Source organism: Staurois parvus, unplaced genomic scaffold (genome assembly GCF_062004578.1).
Source record: "Staurois parvus isolate SC_StPar_1 unplaced genomic scaffold, SC_StPar_1.0 ptg000318l, whole genome shotgun sequence".
NCBI classification, from domain to species: domain Eukaryota; kingdom Metazoa; phylum Chordata; class Amphibia; order Anura; family Ranidae; genus Staurois; species Staurois parvus.
This window is the reverse complement of record NW_028318114.1, coordinates 4,654,072-4,674,247: the sequence shown is the minus strand read 5'-3', so window position 1 is coordinate 4,674,247 and position 20,176 is coordinate 4,654,072. Positions and strand designations below refer to the sequence as shown.

The window sequence follows — 20,176 nt, the reverse complement described above, 5'->3', positions numbered from 1 at the left end:
TATACCATCTTACTAAACATTTATAATACATTTCTACTATATTCATATCCACAGCCCCATGTGTTAAATGTAACATTTTCTTTTTTTGTTGCCAATTCAATTTTGTTCCAAGCTTCTTTTCTCACTTTTCCAAGAACAGTGGAGAATCAGATCCAGATATTGTAGTAAGGAGCTTCTAAATATTAGAAGTAACATGTTTTCGTATTATATTTGAATTAAACATTTGTTCAAAGGGATACATGTCTTCCACCGTCCTTAATGACTGAGGGAGCACTGCAACAAAGTGTCCTAATTGATAATAGCGCCATTCGTGTAATATAAAAAATAATTCCTTTTTATTTTTTAAATCTTGAAAAGAACACAATTCTCCTTTTTCTATAATATCTTTTAAACATGCATTTCTAATATTGTCTTTCCCCAGTTGGAAAAACACTGTCCCCACCAACAGTATTAATAGTGAATTATACTCCCACCCCATTTGCTTATAAATTACAACCAAAACCCTAATTACATTCCATGTCAAAATGCTTTATTTTCATCAAACGTATGAAACTACTGTGGAAGCTAGATAATCCTATCTAATTGTAACTTAGTTAGTGTACTTTCCATTTTCACCCAGCTTTTCCCCCGTGAAATATATATCCAATCTGTTATTTGTGGAATTAACACAGAGTAATAATATCTCTTAAAATCCGGCACATTTAACCCCCCTTTTACCTTGTCATTGCACAAAACCTCATACTTAACTCTTGGCTTTTTATTTGACCAGATATACCTAAGTATCATATTTTTAAGATTCAACAAAATTCCCCGTCAAGTGTATTGGGAGCATATGAAATCTGTCCAACATTTTTGGTACTATCACCATCAATACTATATTTATATGACCGATCCAGGAAAGCGTTCCTATTTAATTTTTTCTCAATTCATCCTTTTTCTCATTTATTACTGGGATATAATTTGCCTGATATAAATTCTTTAGAGATGGTTTCCCTCCATGTAAAAGGACAATGTTTTTGTAGGGTCTGTTTCTCTATTCTTGGAACTTTCATTTTTAATATCTCTGACTTTGAAGGACTAATTTTCAGATTTGATAGCTCTCCGCAGTATTTTAATATTCTCATTAAATTAGGTAATGTTAATCTAGGATTTACGATATAGAATAATATGTCATCTGCATACTCCAGGACCTTGTGTTCCACATCTCCTATCCAAATTCCTATTACATCTACGCTATTTCACACTGTCTCTGTAACGGTTCCAGAGATATAGCAAATAACAGGGGAGAAAGTGGACATCCTTGCCTTGTTCCATTATACATTTTGAAAAACTGTGGCAATAAACCATTAATGTTCACTGCTGCTGGTAGATAACTATATAGATTTTTATCCACTGTAACATTCTAGGTCCAATTTCTAATGCCTCTATCAAGGTCCTACCTTTCCTCAGGGCTTGTGCTGCTCCATGTGCTGGCATCCATCTTAGGTCTGCAAAGCATTGTGGGATCCTTTATGCTTTCAGCCCTCTGCGGCTCCTCCCAGGAGGTGGCGGCTTATCACATTTAAGTCTGCTGTTTGCAGCTGTCCATTGCATTTGTGTCCTGTCTGTTGCACAGCAGCAAGCTCCTGTTCGGTTAACTCTTTGTTCTCCTGGATACCGACTCGGCTTTGGCTAAGACTCCTCCTGGCTTCTGACCCCGGCTCTGGCGACCATTCTTCCTTGCTTCTGACCCCGGCTCTGGCGACCATTCTTCCTGGCTTCTGACCCTGGCTTTGGCTACGATTCCCGCTGGTTCTCGACTTGATTATCCTGGAAGATGACCTCGGCAGGAGAACTTCTGTCCTACCAAGTCATCCGCTGTTGCTGTCGGACTTGCATAGACTTTGCCTTGTTTCTGTGTAAATAAACCTACCTTTAATCGCACCTCCTTGTGTGTCTGGCTCCTCGCTCGTTGACAGCCTCCAATGTATCCAGCATAAATCCCCAATCTACCCTGTCAAAAGCTTTTTCAGCATCAATCAACAGGATTACCACTGGGAACTTCTCTCTCCTACTCTTTTAGAGGAGGAGCAATGATCTTAATTCATTGTCCCTTCCTTCTCTACCTGGAATGAATCCCACTTGGTCTAAGTGTATCCAATTCTGCATCAACTCTTTCATCCTAGTTGCTAGTACCTTTGCATATAATTTTGTATCTATATTTAATAGTGATATGGGTCTATAACTAGCACATTGTGACCAATCTTTCCCCTCTTTAGGTATAATTATAATATATGCCTGTAACGACTCCTCTCTCATTTCCATCCCCTCTCCTAATTCATTCATATACATACACATTTTAGGGATAGTTGTTCTTTACATTTCCTATAGTATCCCACTGTATATCCATCTGGTCCAGGGCTCCTTCCTGCGACTGTGCTCTTCAGTGCTACATTAATTTCCTCCTGTGATATTGATTTTTCTAAAGCTGTTAGTCTTGCTTCTTCCAAACTTGGTAAATCAGCCTCCTTTAAATATATCTGCCTTTTTTCCCTTTTTACTCCCTCTGTTTCTTTGTGGTTCTTAGATTTTACTCCATATAATCTACTGTTATATTTTTTAAATGTATTTGCAATATCAGTGGTTGAATGTACCATTTCTCCTGTATCATCTTTAATTTTTTCTATAAAATTCCTCAATTTCTTTTCCCTTCTCATTGAGTATTTTCCTGGTCTGTTCCCCTACTGATATCTTTTCTTTGCCACCCTATTAAAGATTTTCCTCCTTTCCTGTTCCATTAGGTCCTTTAACTCTTCTCTTTTTAAAATGACCTACTGTTGTATATCTGTTTCTATTTTTTTATATGATTGTTCTAAAGCATATACTTCCACCTGAGCTCCTGAGGATTTACCCCCCTTAATGACCAGGATTTACCCCCCTTAATGACCAGTTTTTACTACTCGGTGCTGCACTAATTCAACTGATAATTGCGCGGTCATGCAATGCTGCTTCCAAATGAAATTTAGGTCCTTTTTTCACACAAATAGAGCTTTCTTTCGGTGGTATTTGATCACCTGTGTGCTTTTTATTTTCACGCTATAAACAAAAAAAGACCAAACATTTTGAAGAAAAACAATATTTTTTACTTTCAGCTATAAAAAATATATAGTAAACTCAAAGTTAGTTATAAATTTAGGCCAAAACGTATTCTGCTACATGTTTTTGGTAAAAAAAAATCCCAATAACTGTATATTGATTGCTTTGTGTAAAAGTTCTAGCGTCTACAAACTATGGTAAAGAAACTGCAATTTACGCCATTTTGTTGCTATACAGCGCTGTGCTAGTTTAACGGACAATTGCGCAATCATGCAATACGGTACATAAATGAAATTTACATCCTTTTTTTCCCCATAAATTGAGCTTTCTTTCGGTGGTATTTGATCGCGTGTGCGTTTTTTATTTTTTGCGCTATAAAAAAAAGATGACAATTTTGAGGAAAAAAAACAATAGTTTGGACTTTTTGCTATAAAACATGTCCAGTAAAAAAAAATGTAAAAATCAAATTTAGTCATAAATTTCTGGCAAAATGCATTCTGCGACATGTCTTTGCTACAAAAAACCCCAATACGTGTAAATTAATTGGTTTACATGAAAGTTATAGCGTTTACAAATGGCGGGAAAGATACTGGGATTTAAAATCTTTTTTTATACTAATAATGGCGGCGATCAGCGGCTTATGGTGGCGATCAGTGACTTATGGCGGCAATCAGCGACTTATGGCGGGACTGCAGCGGACATTCTGACACTGGGGGGGAACTGACTTGGGGTCACTGACATCCCCAGTGACACCAATACAGTGATCAGTACAAACAAAAAACACTAACACTGTACTAAAGGCACTGGGGAGGAAGGGGTTAACTTTATTATTCAGTGAAAGGGTTAACTGTGTGAGGGGAGTGTTTTACTAGTGGGCGGGGGTGTGTACTGTAGAGAACACCGCTGATCGGGACAGATAAACTCTTCTGTCCCGATCAGCAGGTCAGGAGCTGTCAGGGAAATGACAGAAAGCACAGCTACTGCAGCTGTGCTCTCTGTCACTGATTGCCGCTAATCGCCGGGACATAGCCGGTAACGACCGGCTGTGACCCGGCGACTGACATCTGCGGCCGTGATCGGCGGGACAGGTAGGGCGGCGGCGCGCCTCACGCGCGCCCCCTACCTGTTTTAAAAACACACGTTTTAAAACGTGGTTTTGCCAAGCCGTGCCGCCCTGCCGCTGTATTTCTACAGTGGCTGGGCGGCATGTGGTTAATAACCTTGTTTTCTTCCCCCATTCTTTCTTTTTATCGGCCCCTATCGAGATCAGGATTCCCCTAATATAGGCCTTATGTGCTTCCCAAACTGTAGCAACGGATACCCCTTCAGTCTCACTAAACATAAAATATTACATAGAATCTAACACCAGGGTAAACCCCAAATACCAATTTTCTACCACAGATGAATAAAATGTATAAAAATCCCTAGGAAGTCAAGAAATAAACTGTTGCTCAGCGTCCAATTTAATCAAAAAGTCCTTGGACTCATTCTATAATCCATATGGTAAATTCGTATTCTTCCAGGATTATCACCATGGATATCTAAGTGCTCAGTTCCTATATCTTCAAGATGAGGTGGTCCTCTTCCTCTATTTCACAGTATTACCCCTAAAAAAAATTAAATAAACAGCATATAGTGCATTATCTCTTTCACATGTCATAAATAAAAATTGAGTTAAACTCACATAAAAGTGCTCAAATAGTGTCAAAACTCCACCAAGTGCCATCGTACTTAATCTATAATTCCTACTCTTACCACCCTATCCAAAATTCTTTGCTTTATAAAGGGAGATCAATCTTGTGAATTCCTCCTTAGACATTTGCTCTTCTTATGTGATTAATGGTACTCAAAAAAACCTCCCAAATTCATATAGTGTAGTATTTTAAATAAATAAATATCAAATAGTGCACAACACTCTAAGGTGACCCATCACCTGATGGCTCATTATCACTTATTAAAGGACAAGTTCACCTTTCATAACATGTTACACCCATGTTCAGGTTGTAACATGTTATGGATGGACTGGCCCCCGCTCCCCCTCATTGACAGCTAGCAGCGGATCTTCTCTCCCTGCTAGCTGTTGGCTTGTAGTTCTCAATGAACTACCATGGCACTGTGAGAGCTATGGTAGTTTATCGATTCTTCCTGTCAGTATATCTACTTGCCCGTACATCCCGTATGGGCAAGCAGAAATGCTGACAGGGCTGTAGGAGACCTGCATGGCACCAGCGATCTGCAAAAAAAATTAAATTTATTATTTTTTTTTGTCAAAAACTAAACTTATCCTTTAACAGTGCTGTCTATCCCAAAAAGGTTTAAACTGGTATATTGTATCAAAGCAATATAAACTGTCTATAGTGTCTTACAGTATGTGTAAACCCACTCCAAAGAAACAACTATAAATGTGAGGTTTTTTTATTAATTTACATTTTTTTAGATATTCTGTGTGAATAGAAACACATAAAAAAAATACTGTATCTAAATCTGTGCACGATTTCCACTCTCTGGACACATTCTCTGTTGAGTTTAGGCCTTTGCTCAAAGAACAGTGATATGAAGTCTAATTCTCCTGATTCCAAAAAAACTTTCATATCTCATTCATACGTGCTCTGATAATGCTACGGCATCATTGGTGTCTTTCTGTACCCACTGAAGCAACTACAGCTAGCAGCAGTATGACTACTGTCATATAAAACATGTTGCCACTGGGGAGGGCTTAAATGCTTGCAAGCACTTGAGCAAACACTAAATGACCATTCATTTTGGTGGCTGTAATAATGTAAAAAAAACGCTTCATTTTTTTATTTAATTTTTCATAATAATTTTTTTAATCAAAAAGAATTTCCTAAACATCTCCAATTAAGATCTTGAAAAAAAAATGTTCTGGTAAAAAAAAAATAAAGTCAAACTTCCTTTTAGTATTCTAAAGTAACCTTTCTATTAAGGTTCAGAAGCTTTGCTGGTTTTTTTTTCAGCTTCCAAGATTTAGTAGAACATTTTTCAACAGTTTCACCTACAAGAACATTGCAGCAAAAAAAAGTATTATTTGTCACATTTTCCTTAATTTAGCACAAAAAGTTATACTAAGCTATATAATCCTGGAAATAATAAACCTTGTCCTTAAAGCAGAACTCTGGGCCAAAACATATTATATGTCCTTGTTGCTGATTTCCTACCTTCATTGACTGTGTAATCCATCTTCTGGTTCACTCAGTGGTTGCTCTGAAATAGCCTTTTTATAGTTAAATCAAACTGCTAATTCTCTTTGGTTTCCTGTTTGTAAGACTGGTAACTGCTATGCCTCCTATTCTCCCAGCCACTGGTCTAGGCACATCCCCTTTGTAGTTCTTTCTCCAGAAAGCAGTGATGTTATTCAGCCCCACTTTCAGTGGTGGGTGTACCAAGACTCTCAGACACATTCAACATGTACGGGCGTAGTGTACCCACCCACATTCACTACAATTCCCTTCGGTTGATGGGAACTGTAGTTTTCTTTTGCTGCAGAGAGAGGAGAGGATATGATGTAATCCCCATGGTTATATTTCTTTGGCAGAGCAGATGCTGTTATCTTTTGAATTAGAGAGATGAGGTAATAAAAATTCAATTTGGCTTTTCTCCGAAATGGTAAGGATTTTCAAAATGTTATTAACTGTTTAGTGTTTTGTGTAGGGGTTGTACTAATAAATTATTTTTTTTGCCTATCCCAGAGTTCTTCTTTAAACTGTTTTGAAAGCTATGTAGGAAAACATAAAAAAATCAGCAAAAAAACCCTTAAGTTTAATAATCTAATAACAACAGTCCTGGTACACAGTATGCTTATGATGATATTTTATAATCCCTTTCTTTCTAATATCATTCCTTCCTGAAAAGAATAATTATCTTATTTCCAATCTATTTCTCAGGTTACAGTAGCTCTGATCAGCCTTTTTGAAACAATACTGCTTATTTATCTAAGTTACAAGGTAAGTGCTGTTTTTAAACTTACTCATGCATATGATCATATAAAATACATTGCAGGATCATCAAAATTTTGAATATTGAACCAGTGAAACAAAATACGTCTTTTGTTTTTTGCTTCCTATGGCAGAAAAACATATTTTCATTAAAAAAAAAAGATTTAATGAATACAATGCAATTGAGATAAAGTGAAGGAAAAAAGTCTTGAGGGAACATTCTATTCACAAAAATATACTATGCCATGTATGAACTGTAAATCTTCCCTACAATCCTACTCTAGGGAAGAACAATAGTTCATAACTATCCTGTCAAGTAAAATGTTTGGGCAGCTGTCTTCACCAACTATAACACACTTTTAGCAAGGGCCTGGGCTTGTCAAAAAGGCAAAGTACTTAGAAAGAAGTGAAGGTGCAGACTAGTGTGTTGGTGAATGAAATGTCAGATATTTTTTCAATACATATCTGTTTAAGTAAAAGGCCTGTCTAGTGGAAGTCTTAGTCAGAAGATGTGGGACTTTCATACAGCAACAATATAATCCCTTTAACCTTTTATGTATTACCATTTACTAGCGCCAACTGTGTTGGTCATGAGGTCATTTGTTTCCATCTTTTTAGATTCCCATAGACAAGAAATGAAAATGAAAAAATGCTGTTGGTCTTAGGAGATTAGAACAAAATCAAATTTTCATCCACAGTATATGGCTACTCCTACTTGACCAATGCAAATATTGCTTATTTCAATAAATATTAGTATTTTTTTAATAATCAGAATAGATGGCGTAGGTTAGAAAACTACTGTGACCCCCTGCCTCTCCATACTGCTATTGCACATACATAATCACACTAACAAAAAAACAAGAAGAAAGTCCCATGGGCTCAAGCGTGGTGAGATGATTAAAGAACATCAGGTCCTTAGTGCATCCAACGTCAGGCCTAGGTTATGAATAGGAGGGAATCACCCCTCGATACGAGTCAGCCATTTGAGGGTTTTCTTGCGTTTGGGAGCTGGCCTGGTGACTTGGTTGCTTTGGACATTTATATGCTTTGATAGTACAGTTGTTTGTGAGTACATATCTACTTTGGATTCAATAAACTTACTTCTTAGGCAATGCATTAGGCTGGTATGCCTTCACTTCTCTTGTTTTACATAATCACACTAACACCACAATTAATATTTTTAGTGTAGCAATGCTCATAAAGCATCCTTCCCACTCACTCATATAGATTTCCCCTCACTTTCTTCTAACACTGTTATATATTCTTGTAGGTTTTAACTGCAATATCTACTCATAACCACCGCTGCATCATCCAACCTCTTCTACACTACACCCATAAACATATTGCATAGCCCAAACCCTACCCTATGTCCAAAGGCCACTAAAGTTAAAAGTGAATTTTTACATGGGTAAAATTGCTCTAAAGTTTTTGTACAATTGTACGCAAATGTGTTAATTTGACACATATCTTCTTTATTTGTAAAGTGTTTGCCTTACAACCCCAACACTTTTCCTTTATACTGCAGGCTTCATTCCCAGTTTATGACATGTTTGGGTGGAAGTCAACAATGCATACATACAGGAAAGGTGGATCCATGGAGAGGTTACAGACAATTTACAGAGTACAGTCAAATTTTCTCAAGGAATGCATACATGTTACAACTTATTCAGTGCACTACCACCTATCCCCCTAACTTATTACTGCTTGTAAATATGCACTGGTGCAGTCTCCAGGTGGTGGTGCTTTTAGGTGATCAATTTGTGTGCCTGTGCTTATAAATTGCTCTGTTTATTGTCCAAAAATTGAGAAAGAAGATGAGAAAGAAATAGAAAGCATTGTTTAAAATGGATGATAGCAACCATAGTAGCCAGGAATGTCATACAAGCAAACAATGTAATGGGGACTACAAATTGATCCAGTCATCAAGACAACTTTATTGGAACAAGCAAAGCCGACACTTCATTTCTTGGCTACCCCTGATACATTTGCCTGTTGGTGGGGCTTAGGGCAAAATGCATCACAGGAGGACAGAAGGTGGAGTGACCTCTTTTCTTGTCCTGATAAAGTTATTTTATGGTCTTACAGATTATTGGTATGCACTTAGAATGTAAGCTCCAAGGAGCAGGGCCCTCCTAACCCTCTTGTATTGAACTGTATTGTTGCTGTATTGTCTCTCTTTATATTGTAATGTGTTTAGCAAACTGTTGGCGCTATATAAATCCTGTATAATAATAATATATAGATATATATATCTCAATGTGTTTGTATTATAACTATTGTGAGCAGTACATGTATACATATTTTTACAGCTTTTCAACAGACAAAAGCAATAAATGCAATGGTGCTGATTTATTAAAATTGAAGAGGAAAAATCTGCATAGAAACCAATCAGCTTCCAGGTTTATTTTTGTTAAAGCTTAACCACTTCCCGACCGGCCGTTGTATATAAACGGCCGGACGGTGGCACTGCAGGGTCGGGTGGCCGTCTATAAACGGCCTCCCCGCACCCTGCTTGTGCGCGCTCCCTGGGAGCGCGCAGCACCGCGATCCGGTGCCCGCTGTGTCCTCCGGACACAGTGAAACACCGATCGTCGGATGGGACCTCTGTACGAGGTCCCGATCATGTGATCACTGATTGGCCAATCAGTGATCACATGCAAAGTAGTAAGCAAGATGTCACTTGTGACATCATTGCTTACTACGTGTGAAATCTGTGAATGATCAGAGAGGTCACATGGTACAAGCCTATTCACAACAGGCTTGTACCATGTGACAAGCTGTGACCAATCACAGCTCAGTCAGTACTTCTCAATGAGTGCATGAATGCACACAGAGAGAAAGAGAAATGATTGCTTTTACATCCTATATGGTTGTAAAAGCAATGTGTAAAAAAAAAAATCTTCATCACCCCCCACAAGTAGTACAGTGTCACCATGGTGACACTGTACTGCTAGGGTGACAGTATGTAAAAAAAAATAAAAAAAATAAAAAATAATAATATAAAAAAATAAAATAAAAATGTAAAAAAAATGTTTAAAAATTATAATTGTTGTTATAAACTAATTTGGATTTTTTTTTTTTTACTAAAAAGATAACGGAATAAATTTTGGCAAAGATGTATGATGAAATATTATTTATTTGCAAAATTTTATTAAAAAAACACTTTTTTTCAAAATTTTTGGACTTTTTCATTTACATAGCAAAAAAAATAAAAATCCCAGCGGTGAATAAATACCACCAAAATAAAGCCTTATCTGTTTCAAAAAAATGGTAAAAAATTAATTTGGGTACAGCGTTGCATGACCGCGTAATTGTCATTCAAAGCGTGATAGCGCTGAAAGCTGAAAATTGCCCTGGTCAGGAAGGGGGTAAAAGTGTCCGGTCTTGAAGTGGTTAATTGAACAAGCTGGAAATAAACACACACACACACACAAAATTCCCAAATAACTAACCCAAAAAAATAATTCAGCTAGTGAAGTGAGCACATCTGACTGTATACTTATTTTGAGTCAGTGATTCACATAGTAACAAAGACAATGACAATTGGCAAGTGTTACAGCCAGGCAACTAGCATGTTTAGAAGGAACGCTTATCAGTGGCAGACTTTATATATCTTACTGTCACAGCCATTGCTGAGCTCTCTTTGAGCTACTTGCCTGACTGTCTCAGGCCTCATTGCTTTTTCAGTCACTGAGCCAAAGCAAGTATGCAGAAAGTGAAGTCATGGAAATGGCAGAACCCCATGACCTGCTATCTTGTTCCAGGTCATTAAAGAGTAACTCCACTTTTGTTGAAAAAAAATATTCGCCTCTGAGTGATCTATCTTGTGATTTTTCTTTATGCATATCTCACCAAAAATGACATTATTGTTGGAAGGATGCGCAAAATGTGACTTGTATCTTAGTGCAAAATAATGTGAACAAATCCCCCTGCGCTGCTATGGAGCCTAAGTAATAAATGCTGCTCACACCCAATCCTCTACCAAAGTGCAGATAAATGAATAGAATATATTGATAATGGTGTAGCGCTATAAATAAAATTAAATTAAATCAGACAAACATATCATAAATGTTCAATCTTAATTTAACATGATATGTTTGTCTGATTTAATTTTATTTTATTTATAGCGCTACACCATTATCAATATATTCTATGTATCTTAGTGCAGACTTCTGGGAAAATCAATAAGCCAATCACACAAACAGAAAATGACATTCTGGGGGGGCGTGTTGTACACCATCTGTGTACAGAATGCCTCCAGAGAGCCATATTGCATTGTATTTTACAGAAGATTACAGTGCTGCAGATTGAAAAGGAAGGGTAATTTTTAATAACATTCAATTATAATATGATACTTGTATATGCTATATTAGGGTTTCTCAAGCTAATTTTTCAACTTTAACTCAAAACGCACTGAGGTCTCTGGATCTACTTAACAACTTGGCAATTAGAAAAAGAAAAGTTCAGCCTCTGTAATTTCTCAGTACAGATTTCCTTTAATCAGTTTTTAATCTTATTATTGAACAAAGCTTAACATTTCCTCCACTCTGCATCCCATCCCTATCTTTTTCTGGTTCCTAATTCATTTGAAACGATGAATTGGTAATACAATGAAAATAATCAGATCTGCTTTTTACTGAATACAATTAAGAAGCCAGTGAAAGAAAAGCTGCAGTGTGTATTTTAAAACAGGGGAAAAAGATAAGGAATAGAGAAGTGGATGAATACAAGCAAAAAAAAAATTATGACTAGCATTCACATGGAAGGAGAGACTTTTAGAAGACTGCATTGTGCTGCACATTTTATCCAGCTTTCAGAAAGTTAGGATTAATTGAAAATTACCCTTGCAGCTCTCATTTACACTGGCTCAGCCTGCCCACTTGAAACTATTCTAAGTAGCAGGCCAGCACTGGAACAAAAAACAGGCCTGGGCATTTTAGATTGAGCAGCCAATTTTTCCAGAGACCTGGGGGGGGGGGGGATGTGGGTCCGGGCATTTGCAGAGGCAGTTGGTGATGGGATCGGTCCTCCACACTGTAATGTAAAGTGGCACTGTGATGTTTTATCTATGCATTTGATTGTCATTACTATTATCAGGATGATAGGAGAACAGAGCAGCTGGGTATGGAATTGTCCAGCCTATCTATCACTATTACACCTGATGTGAAGCTCTCTATCCCTGACACTGTCACTGTGAGTGATCAACACACCCCTGACACAGGAGGAGCTCACTGCCTGCAGACAGCTGGGTGACCCTGGGTTCTCCTGTCATAAATCATGTCGATTGGGGTAACCAGGCCCCTGGCAGTGGACGGGTCTAGCTCTGGAGAAATATGGTTCATGCTTTATTAGGGTTTTTTCTTTCTCAATCTAGATCAACTGAGTGTATAGGACTGTGCATATGGAGGATTTCTGTTTGTTTTTTTTCATTAGTTGAACTAGTAAGACTTGTGTCTTTTTTCAACCTGACTAACTATATAGCTAAGTAACTATGTAACTATTTGTTGCCCACATATTGTCCTAATTTCCAATTTATTGCTATCTATTGTCACAATTGTTTTTTGACATTGTAGCGCTTTTCTGTTTGTTGACTGCAAATTGTTAAGACTGCTGCCCTTAAATTGTAACAATTTCTTTTTGTTTCCTGTGTATATTGATTGCCTGTTTGTTGCCATGTATTGCATTTGCTCGTGTGTTGCCTGCATATTGCAATTGCCTATTTGTTGGCTGTGAATTTAAAACAGCTGTTTGTTGTCCATGTGTCGGAGACCGTCGCGCCGCTGGGCTCGGCGCAGGCGCAGTACACCTCCCTGTACGCGAGCGCCGGGACTTGGCCGACCGCGGCAATCAGGTTCGCGCATGCGCAGTAGTGACCGCGGGCGCGCGCCTGGCACCAATGACAGCGCAGGGCGGGATATTTAAACGGCCCTGAGCTGTCATTCAGTGCCTTTTGGTCTTTTGTATCCTGTGAACCTGTGAACCTGTTTAAAGTAAGTTGCTGACCCGGATTGTGCCCTGACCTTGCTGTTTTCTCCTGTTTGACCCTTGCTTGCCTGACCTCTCTCCTGAATGCCCCCTATTGGATCTGACCTGCTGTTGCTGACCTGGCGTGTGACCCGACTATTCTCTGCCCGCTGCTCTGTACCGCACCGTCCCCATAGTTACCGACCCGGCTTGTATGACCCTGCTCCTGCTCAGCCATCCATCCATCCATCCGTCCCTCTCTACGGGGTCTCCAGACCTCCTCATACCTGGCTCTCTCCCGTGGGAGCCCCTGGCGAATACCGCTACCACTGACGGGTGTCCTCAGTAGTCACGACCTGGTCCTGGGGTACTCCAAGTCCATCCCCACCATCAGGGGCCCTGGTGAACAAGTACCCTGGGGCTTAGACTCCGTGCGCTGGGAACATCCGATCAGTGGAGTGCTAGTGGTGCCGCCGGGCGGTCCCTTACACCATGTGTTATGGTTGGTCATTAGTTGCTTTTCATTGTATCAACTGGCTGTTTGTCACCATGCATTTTGTATACTTGTTAACTTTTAGCCCATGGATTGTCAGATTTACAAATTTTTCTTAGGTATTGTGACAGTTGTGTAGAGGACCATATGTCTTGAATTTCTTGAATTTAATCCCCTGCTTCCTGTCATTATCCAACCACACCACCCTTATACCCATGTTTTGCTGGTAAATTATTGATGTTTTTTTTACTAGCATGGTTATATCTGAGATGTTTAGTTAAGGGAAAAAACTTTTCCACTTTTCTCTTTTCTGTTGTAATGAAAAAGGTAGTAAAAAAGTGCAGAGCACTTTATGACCTGTGTCTTCACAAGGCTGTGAAAAAGTTAAAAAAATCTGCTGCAGTTATATGTGCAATGAAAACTAAACTGTTGAAAACAAATCAAATGGAGGGCTTCCATCTCTTTTCTGACCATTATTAGTATTTGTTTAATTTCATTATTATTACTGAAAATAATTTTCTCTTATAGAGGAGAGGGCTGTTAAAAAATAATCCCCTACTGGTCATAAGAACATGTAAGCTACTTGGAAATATCTTGGCACCAAGATTCTGTGTTTGAATGCTTTCACAACTAAAAAATATGATACAATTTTAACATAATAGGTTTCCTTCATGAGCAACATAGACAGAGGTCTACTTATCTTATGAAGATATGTAGTACTTCTGCAATCTGTTTGTATTCATTTTATATGTTCATGATTTTTTATTGATATATTCTTTTTTTTCCAAAGGGAAACATATGGGAACAAATTTTACGAATACCTTTCATATTAGAAATTATTAACACCGTGCCCTTCATCATTACGGTAAGTAGAGGTTAGACAGGATTCTGTAGGAGTATATTATATCTGTAGCAGCTTGTGGCATGCAGTATTTTTCTTGCTTTACTATACACAGTGGAATCTAATGCACTTGGCAATGCCAGATTTTATAAATTGCTAAACAAAGAGAAAAACTGTAAGCGGCTTGCTATAGGGAAACTCAGCAGAGGAAGGAGACAGCAGTCCGGGGGGGGTAGGGGGTACAGAAAAGAAGGATCGAGGCTGCTCTGTGCAAAACCATTGCACCATTGCATTTGTGGATCTGAAAAATGTTGCGGTTTTTTAGGAAGATTGCTATATATTTTGAATGGAGTTGCTATTCATATATCAGAACTATTCAGAAAGATTCAATATAAGATTAGGCGGCCTCAATTTTTTCAACCCCAAAAATTGCATTAGACTGTGGAAGTGAAACAAATGACTGTGACAATTACAAATCTGACTGGTTGTCAGTTTTATTTAAAAGGTTTGCAAAATATCAAAACAAACAAAACATCAAAATAAACCCTTGCCATCCAGGCACTAACTAAACATAGAACGTTTTCCTCTCTCACTGGTGAAGGGCTTCTCCCTGTCACCAACCAAAACAAAACCAGAAGCAAACCTTTTTTCTTGTTTGTATAACAATCACTTTCATGCACAACTCTCTCAGGAACGGCTCTCTGACTCCCAAACCACAAGCAGCTTCTTGCTCCAGCTCTGCTTTATTTATACCACCTGTTGGTGGTCATCAGTGGAGCACAAAATCCGGTCCGGTACCACTTCTGCCATTGTGGCCCCGAAAACCCCCAGTGGATTCCCCTTTATACTCGCAAGTATGACTGCATGCGAGGTGACACATAGCGCCCATCGATCACCTCGCCGTTCATACTGTCACAATATATACACACACACACTATATTGCCAAATGTATTGGGACACCCCTCCAAATCATTGGATTCAGGTTGTCCAATCACCTCCATGGCCACAGGTGTATAAAATCAAGTACCTAGGCATGCAGACTGTTTCTACAGACATTTGTGAAAGAATGGGTTGCTCTCAGGAGCTCAGTGAATTCAAATGTGGTACTGTGATAGGTTGCCACCTGTGCAATAAGTCCATCTGTTAGTGGTATTATAACGTGGAAGCAACTGGGAATAACATCAACTCAGCCACAAAGTGGTAGACCATGTAAAATGACAGAGCGGGGATCAGTGCATGCTGAAGCGTACAGTGCGCAGAAGTTGCCAATTGTCTGTAGAGTCAATAGCTAAAAACCTCCAAACTTCATGTGGCCTTCAGATTAACACATCAACAGTGCATAGAGAACTTCATGGAATGAATTTCAATGGCTGAGCAGCTGCATCCAAACTTTACATAACCAAGTACAATGCAAAGCTTTAGGTGCAGTGGCGTAAAGCACGCCGCCACTGGACTCTAGAGCAGTGTAGGCCTGTTCTCTGGACAAATCATGCTTCTCTGTCTGGTAATCTGATGGACGTGTCTGGGTTGGGAGGTTAAAAGACAAAATGGTTGGCTGCACCGACAGCGATGTAGTAGATGAAATCCTTTATTGAAATCCTTTACACACAATGTGATAAAAACATGATAGTTCCAAGACTGGACAGAGAAACAGTAGACACATTTAACACGAACGTGTGCTTAGTCATTACTGATTTTCATTTGTCAAGAGAAGTCTTAAATAAGCATATGACAGCTGATGACAATTAACAATTTAACTTGAATCAGGAATAACATAGTATACAAAGAACATGACACAACGTTAAAAACATAACACATCAACTGACAGAAATGAAAACACACCTCTGATATGTGTCATACCTAGGACAAATCACTGATATATAATTTGGGAAAAGCATAACAAACAAGGATGCATGACACCTTATATGCGTTCTGTGCACACAGCTAAGTGAACTGACCCAAAATGTAATACAGAAATAAAATAAAAAAATGAAAAAATAAAAACAACAAAACCCTACTCATAAAAATGAGTAACATCCCACTCGGCATTCAGCCCTTGAGGGATGCATGTCTGCAAATTAAAAATCCAAAAAACCTCCCGTTTGCACAGAACACGAAAGGTATCATCCCCTCTTATGGGAGTCTTAACCCTTTCTATCACTTGAACACCAATAATGGAACAATCTATTATAACAACCATCCCAAAGCCTAGCAAAGACCCCCAACTAGTCCAGAACTACAGGTCAATTTCACTACTCAATACCGACATAAAATTATACGCTAAAATCATATCCCAAAGAATTCTCCCCTACCTACCCACCCTAATACACCCGGACCAAGTAGGTTTCATCCCAGGTCGCCAAGCACCCGATGCTACCAGAAGAATTATATCCCTCCTACACAATTTAGAAAATACTAAGACCCCCTCCTTGCTCTTATCTTTGGATGCAGAGAAAGCGTTCGACCGGATACACTGGCAATTCTTACACCTCACGCTTCAAAAATTTGGTATCACAGGTTGGTTGCTGACCATCTTGTCATTATATTCTCAACCATCCGCTAGAGTTCTGAAAGATGGCACACTATCCGATCCTTTCGACATTTCTAACGGTACAAGACAAGGTTGTCCACTATCCCCGATTTTATTTACACTCCTTATTGAACCCCTAGCTTTCAAAGTCAGAGAGGACAGAACATTCACAGAAATCACACATCTTAACATGGAACACAAAATTAGCCTATTTGCAGATATAATATTAATGGTGACTAACCCTAAAAAATCCCTCCATGCAATCCACTCACATCTACATACCTACTCAACAGTTTCATACTACAAACTTAACGAAACCAAATCTTCCATACTCAACCTTCACATCTCAGCCCAACTCCAAAACCAATTAGCCAAACAATTCCCATTTTCATGGGAAAAAAGCAGCATCCCATACCTAGGAATCAGACTTACACCAGTAACAGACCACCTATACACAGCAAACCACAAAATACTGCTTGAAAATTTACCCCAAGAACTAAACACTCTACGCACCTCAGAATTCTCCAAACTAGGCTGAGTGGCAACACTAAAGATGTATATTTTACCCAAAATCTTGTATATACCATACACTCCCCTTACCAATCCCTAATTCATTTTTCTCTAAACTACAATCAATCCTTGCAAAGTTCCTATGGAACTCGAAAAAACAGAGATGTACCACCAATCTTCTAATAAGACCTACAACTAAAGGAGGAGCAGGACTCCCGCACCTCAAATCTTACTGCACGGCTGCCCTCTTAGACCAACTATATTTTTGGTGGAATCCTTCGAAGGACAAAATCTGGTCCATAATGGAAACCCTTCCCTTCCAACCACTTAAACCCCAAAATATACTCTTGTCCCTACCGTCCATAAACATAAAACCCCACCTAAAACATCCCTGCATTATAGCTTCCCTACAAGCTTGGCGAGACCTTCTATCCACTAAATTGAAAGATATTAAACATGTACCTACTCCAACCAACATACTACACCTCTAAATGGACAAAACAAGGAATAACCAAATTAGCAGATCTCCATTCCAATCAATCCTTACACTCCTTCCAATCTCTCCAAACAAAATATAATATCCCTACTACTGAAAAGTTTACATACCTAAGAATTTAATTGTTTACAAACAAGTAAATTACCCCACAACACCATATTACCAATCACAGCCTACACCTTTTTCACCAAACCCCAATACCCGAGTAAAGGTATTTCCACTTTCTATGCACACCTCATTAACTCACAGTTCACTTTACAAACAACCTCCCTAACAAATTGGGAAAAAATCCTCTCAACCCAAATCACCTTAAAATGCTGGGAAAATACATTCAACATCACCTATAAAGCTACCCGATGTAGCTCCCACTGGGAGTCATATCTAAAAATACTCCATCAATGGTACCTGACCCCGATTAAACTCTCTAACTATTACCCGAAACATTCTCCTATATGCTGGAGACATTGTGGCGAACTAGGCTCAACAATCCATACTTTATGGTCATGCTAATCACTTCGATCCTTCTGGAATACTACATTCCAATTAATATCCGAAATAAACAAATCTCCGATAGTCCCAAACCCCTTATTGGCACTCCTTCACATTGGAATAGAGAAACTCCCCACCCATTCCCAAACAATTATTACCCACATACTCTTTGCAGCAAAAATTAATATTACTAGATTATGGAACATGAATAATACCCCCTCAATTACTTCATTAATTATAGACCTTAACACGCAATGTCAAATGGAAAAACTATCCGCAATTAACACTTCCTCCTACCACAAATTCAATACCCAGTGGACCCGATGGCTAAATCACTCAAAATGTTTTATACAACCCTGATGACAGTTCAAGAGATGAAATCACATCCCATACCAAGACTGGTATCTCCTCAATTTCCCAGTTATAACCTTCCACCCTCATTCCTATCCTCCCCCACCTCCCCTCCAATACCCCCCCATAACCCCCAAAATCTCATCACCAAAGTTCATCAAATACACACGAATACCTTTGATGATATTGCTAAAACAAGACCAACACCTCATCTATCCAAGAACGGAATTACAACAAAATGATCAATCATATTTTGTCTATTGTAATATTGTATGACTAAACCATTTATCTTTTCCCTGTTTTTCCCTTGTTTACCCTTGAAAACTCAATAAAATTATTGAAATATAAGGTAGTAAATATTACACTTTGCCACTTACAGTATAAAGATAAGTATTTATAATTATAATAAAAAAAAGATTTTTTTGCTATATCATAAGAATCCCTATCAAACAGAAGAATATCCACTCAATGTAATACTAAATTAATACATACATGATTCCTGTGCTATTGTGGTATTTCAGGAAAATACCACACTATATTCACTAGATGGAGCTGACAATCATAGGAAATGTAGGAAATCTGTAGAAAACAGCATTTCACATATACTAAAAATATTACAGGTATCAGTTGAGATGTTGGTGGGAATGCTGGGAGATTTGAACAGAAAATTTCTCATAAAAGCATACCTACTAAAATAAAAGGCACTTTACTTACCTTTCCAGTGGCTCATGTTTTAAAACACCATTGCTTCTCTGCTGGAAAGGTAAGTGTAATATTTCTTCTTTTAGCAGGAATGATCTTGTATACACATCACCCTGTGACAACTGGGTCAATTTAAAGAGTGCTAAATATTTAAGTGGAACACTAAAAGTATATGAAAAAAATATTGATTGATAGGCACAATAGGGCATTGGGCTCATATGTTGTGGCTGCAGGTTCTAGTGTTATGGCTGATCGATCTATGTCAATGTATTTCTTCAGCTAGTTTGTCCCTATGTGCCAAAGGGAAAAGACATTTACCTGTTTCCAGCATCCAATGCTACATCGTTATCCTCTCTGTTTTGTATCACAAATGTAGAAGTGCTAATGGGATGAAACACTACATAACTGAACTTTCTGTGTCTGTTAATGCTCTGCCTGCTTGTAGCTGTATGAGATGTAATTAGCCGGTTGGCGACCAGTCACAGTACATATACTGCGGCAGGGCGGCACCGCTGCACAAAATCACGTATATAAACATCATTTCATAGGGAGCATGCGCGGGGCACGCGACTGCCATACTCGCTCTGCAGATCGCGGCCGTGGTTGTCAATCACCGTGTCCTGAACGGTCATTACCCACTGGGTCCCAACGATAGCTGGCAAACAGTGACACAGAGCACACCTGCATTGTTTTCAATGCAGCTCTGCTCCCTGTCAGTTCCCAACACACTGTTCCTGAGAGCGGAGTTTAGCTCTCGGGATTAGTGTGTTCC

General features: G+C 38.7%; 1 protein-coding gene across 2 annotated transcripts in view; it reads left to right on the top strand.

Moving 5' to 3' along the window:
• LOC149457498 (potassium channel subfamily T member 2) overlaps positions 1 to 20,176 on the top strand; it is a 1,188,731-nt gene that overhangs the window by 427,749 nt on the left and 740,806 nt on the right. For both annotated transcript variants that reach the window (XM_089683639.1, XM_089683638.1), the window contains exons 5-6: positions 6,978 to 7,037; positions 14,276 to 14,350. In XM_089683639.1, the coding sequence (XP_089539765.1) occupies positions 6,978 to 7,037; positions 14,276 to 14,350 (135 nt within the window). The remainder of the gene's footprint in view (positions 1 to 6,977; positions 7,038 to 14,275; positions 14,351 to 20,176) is intronic.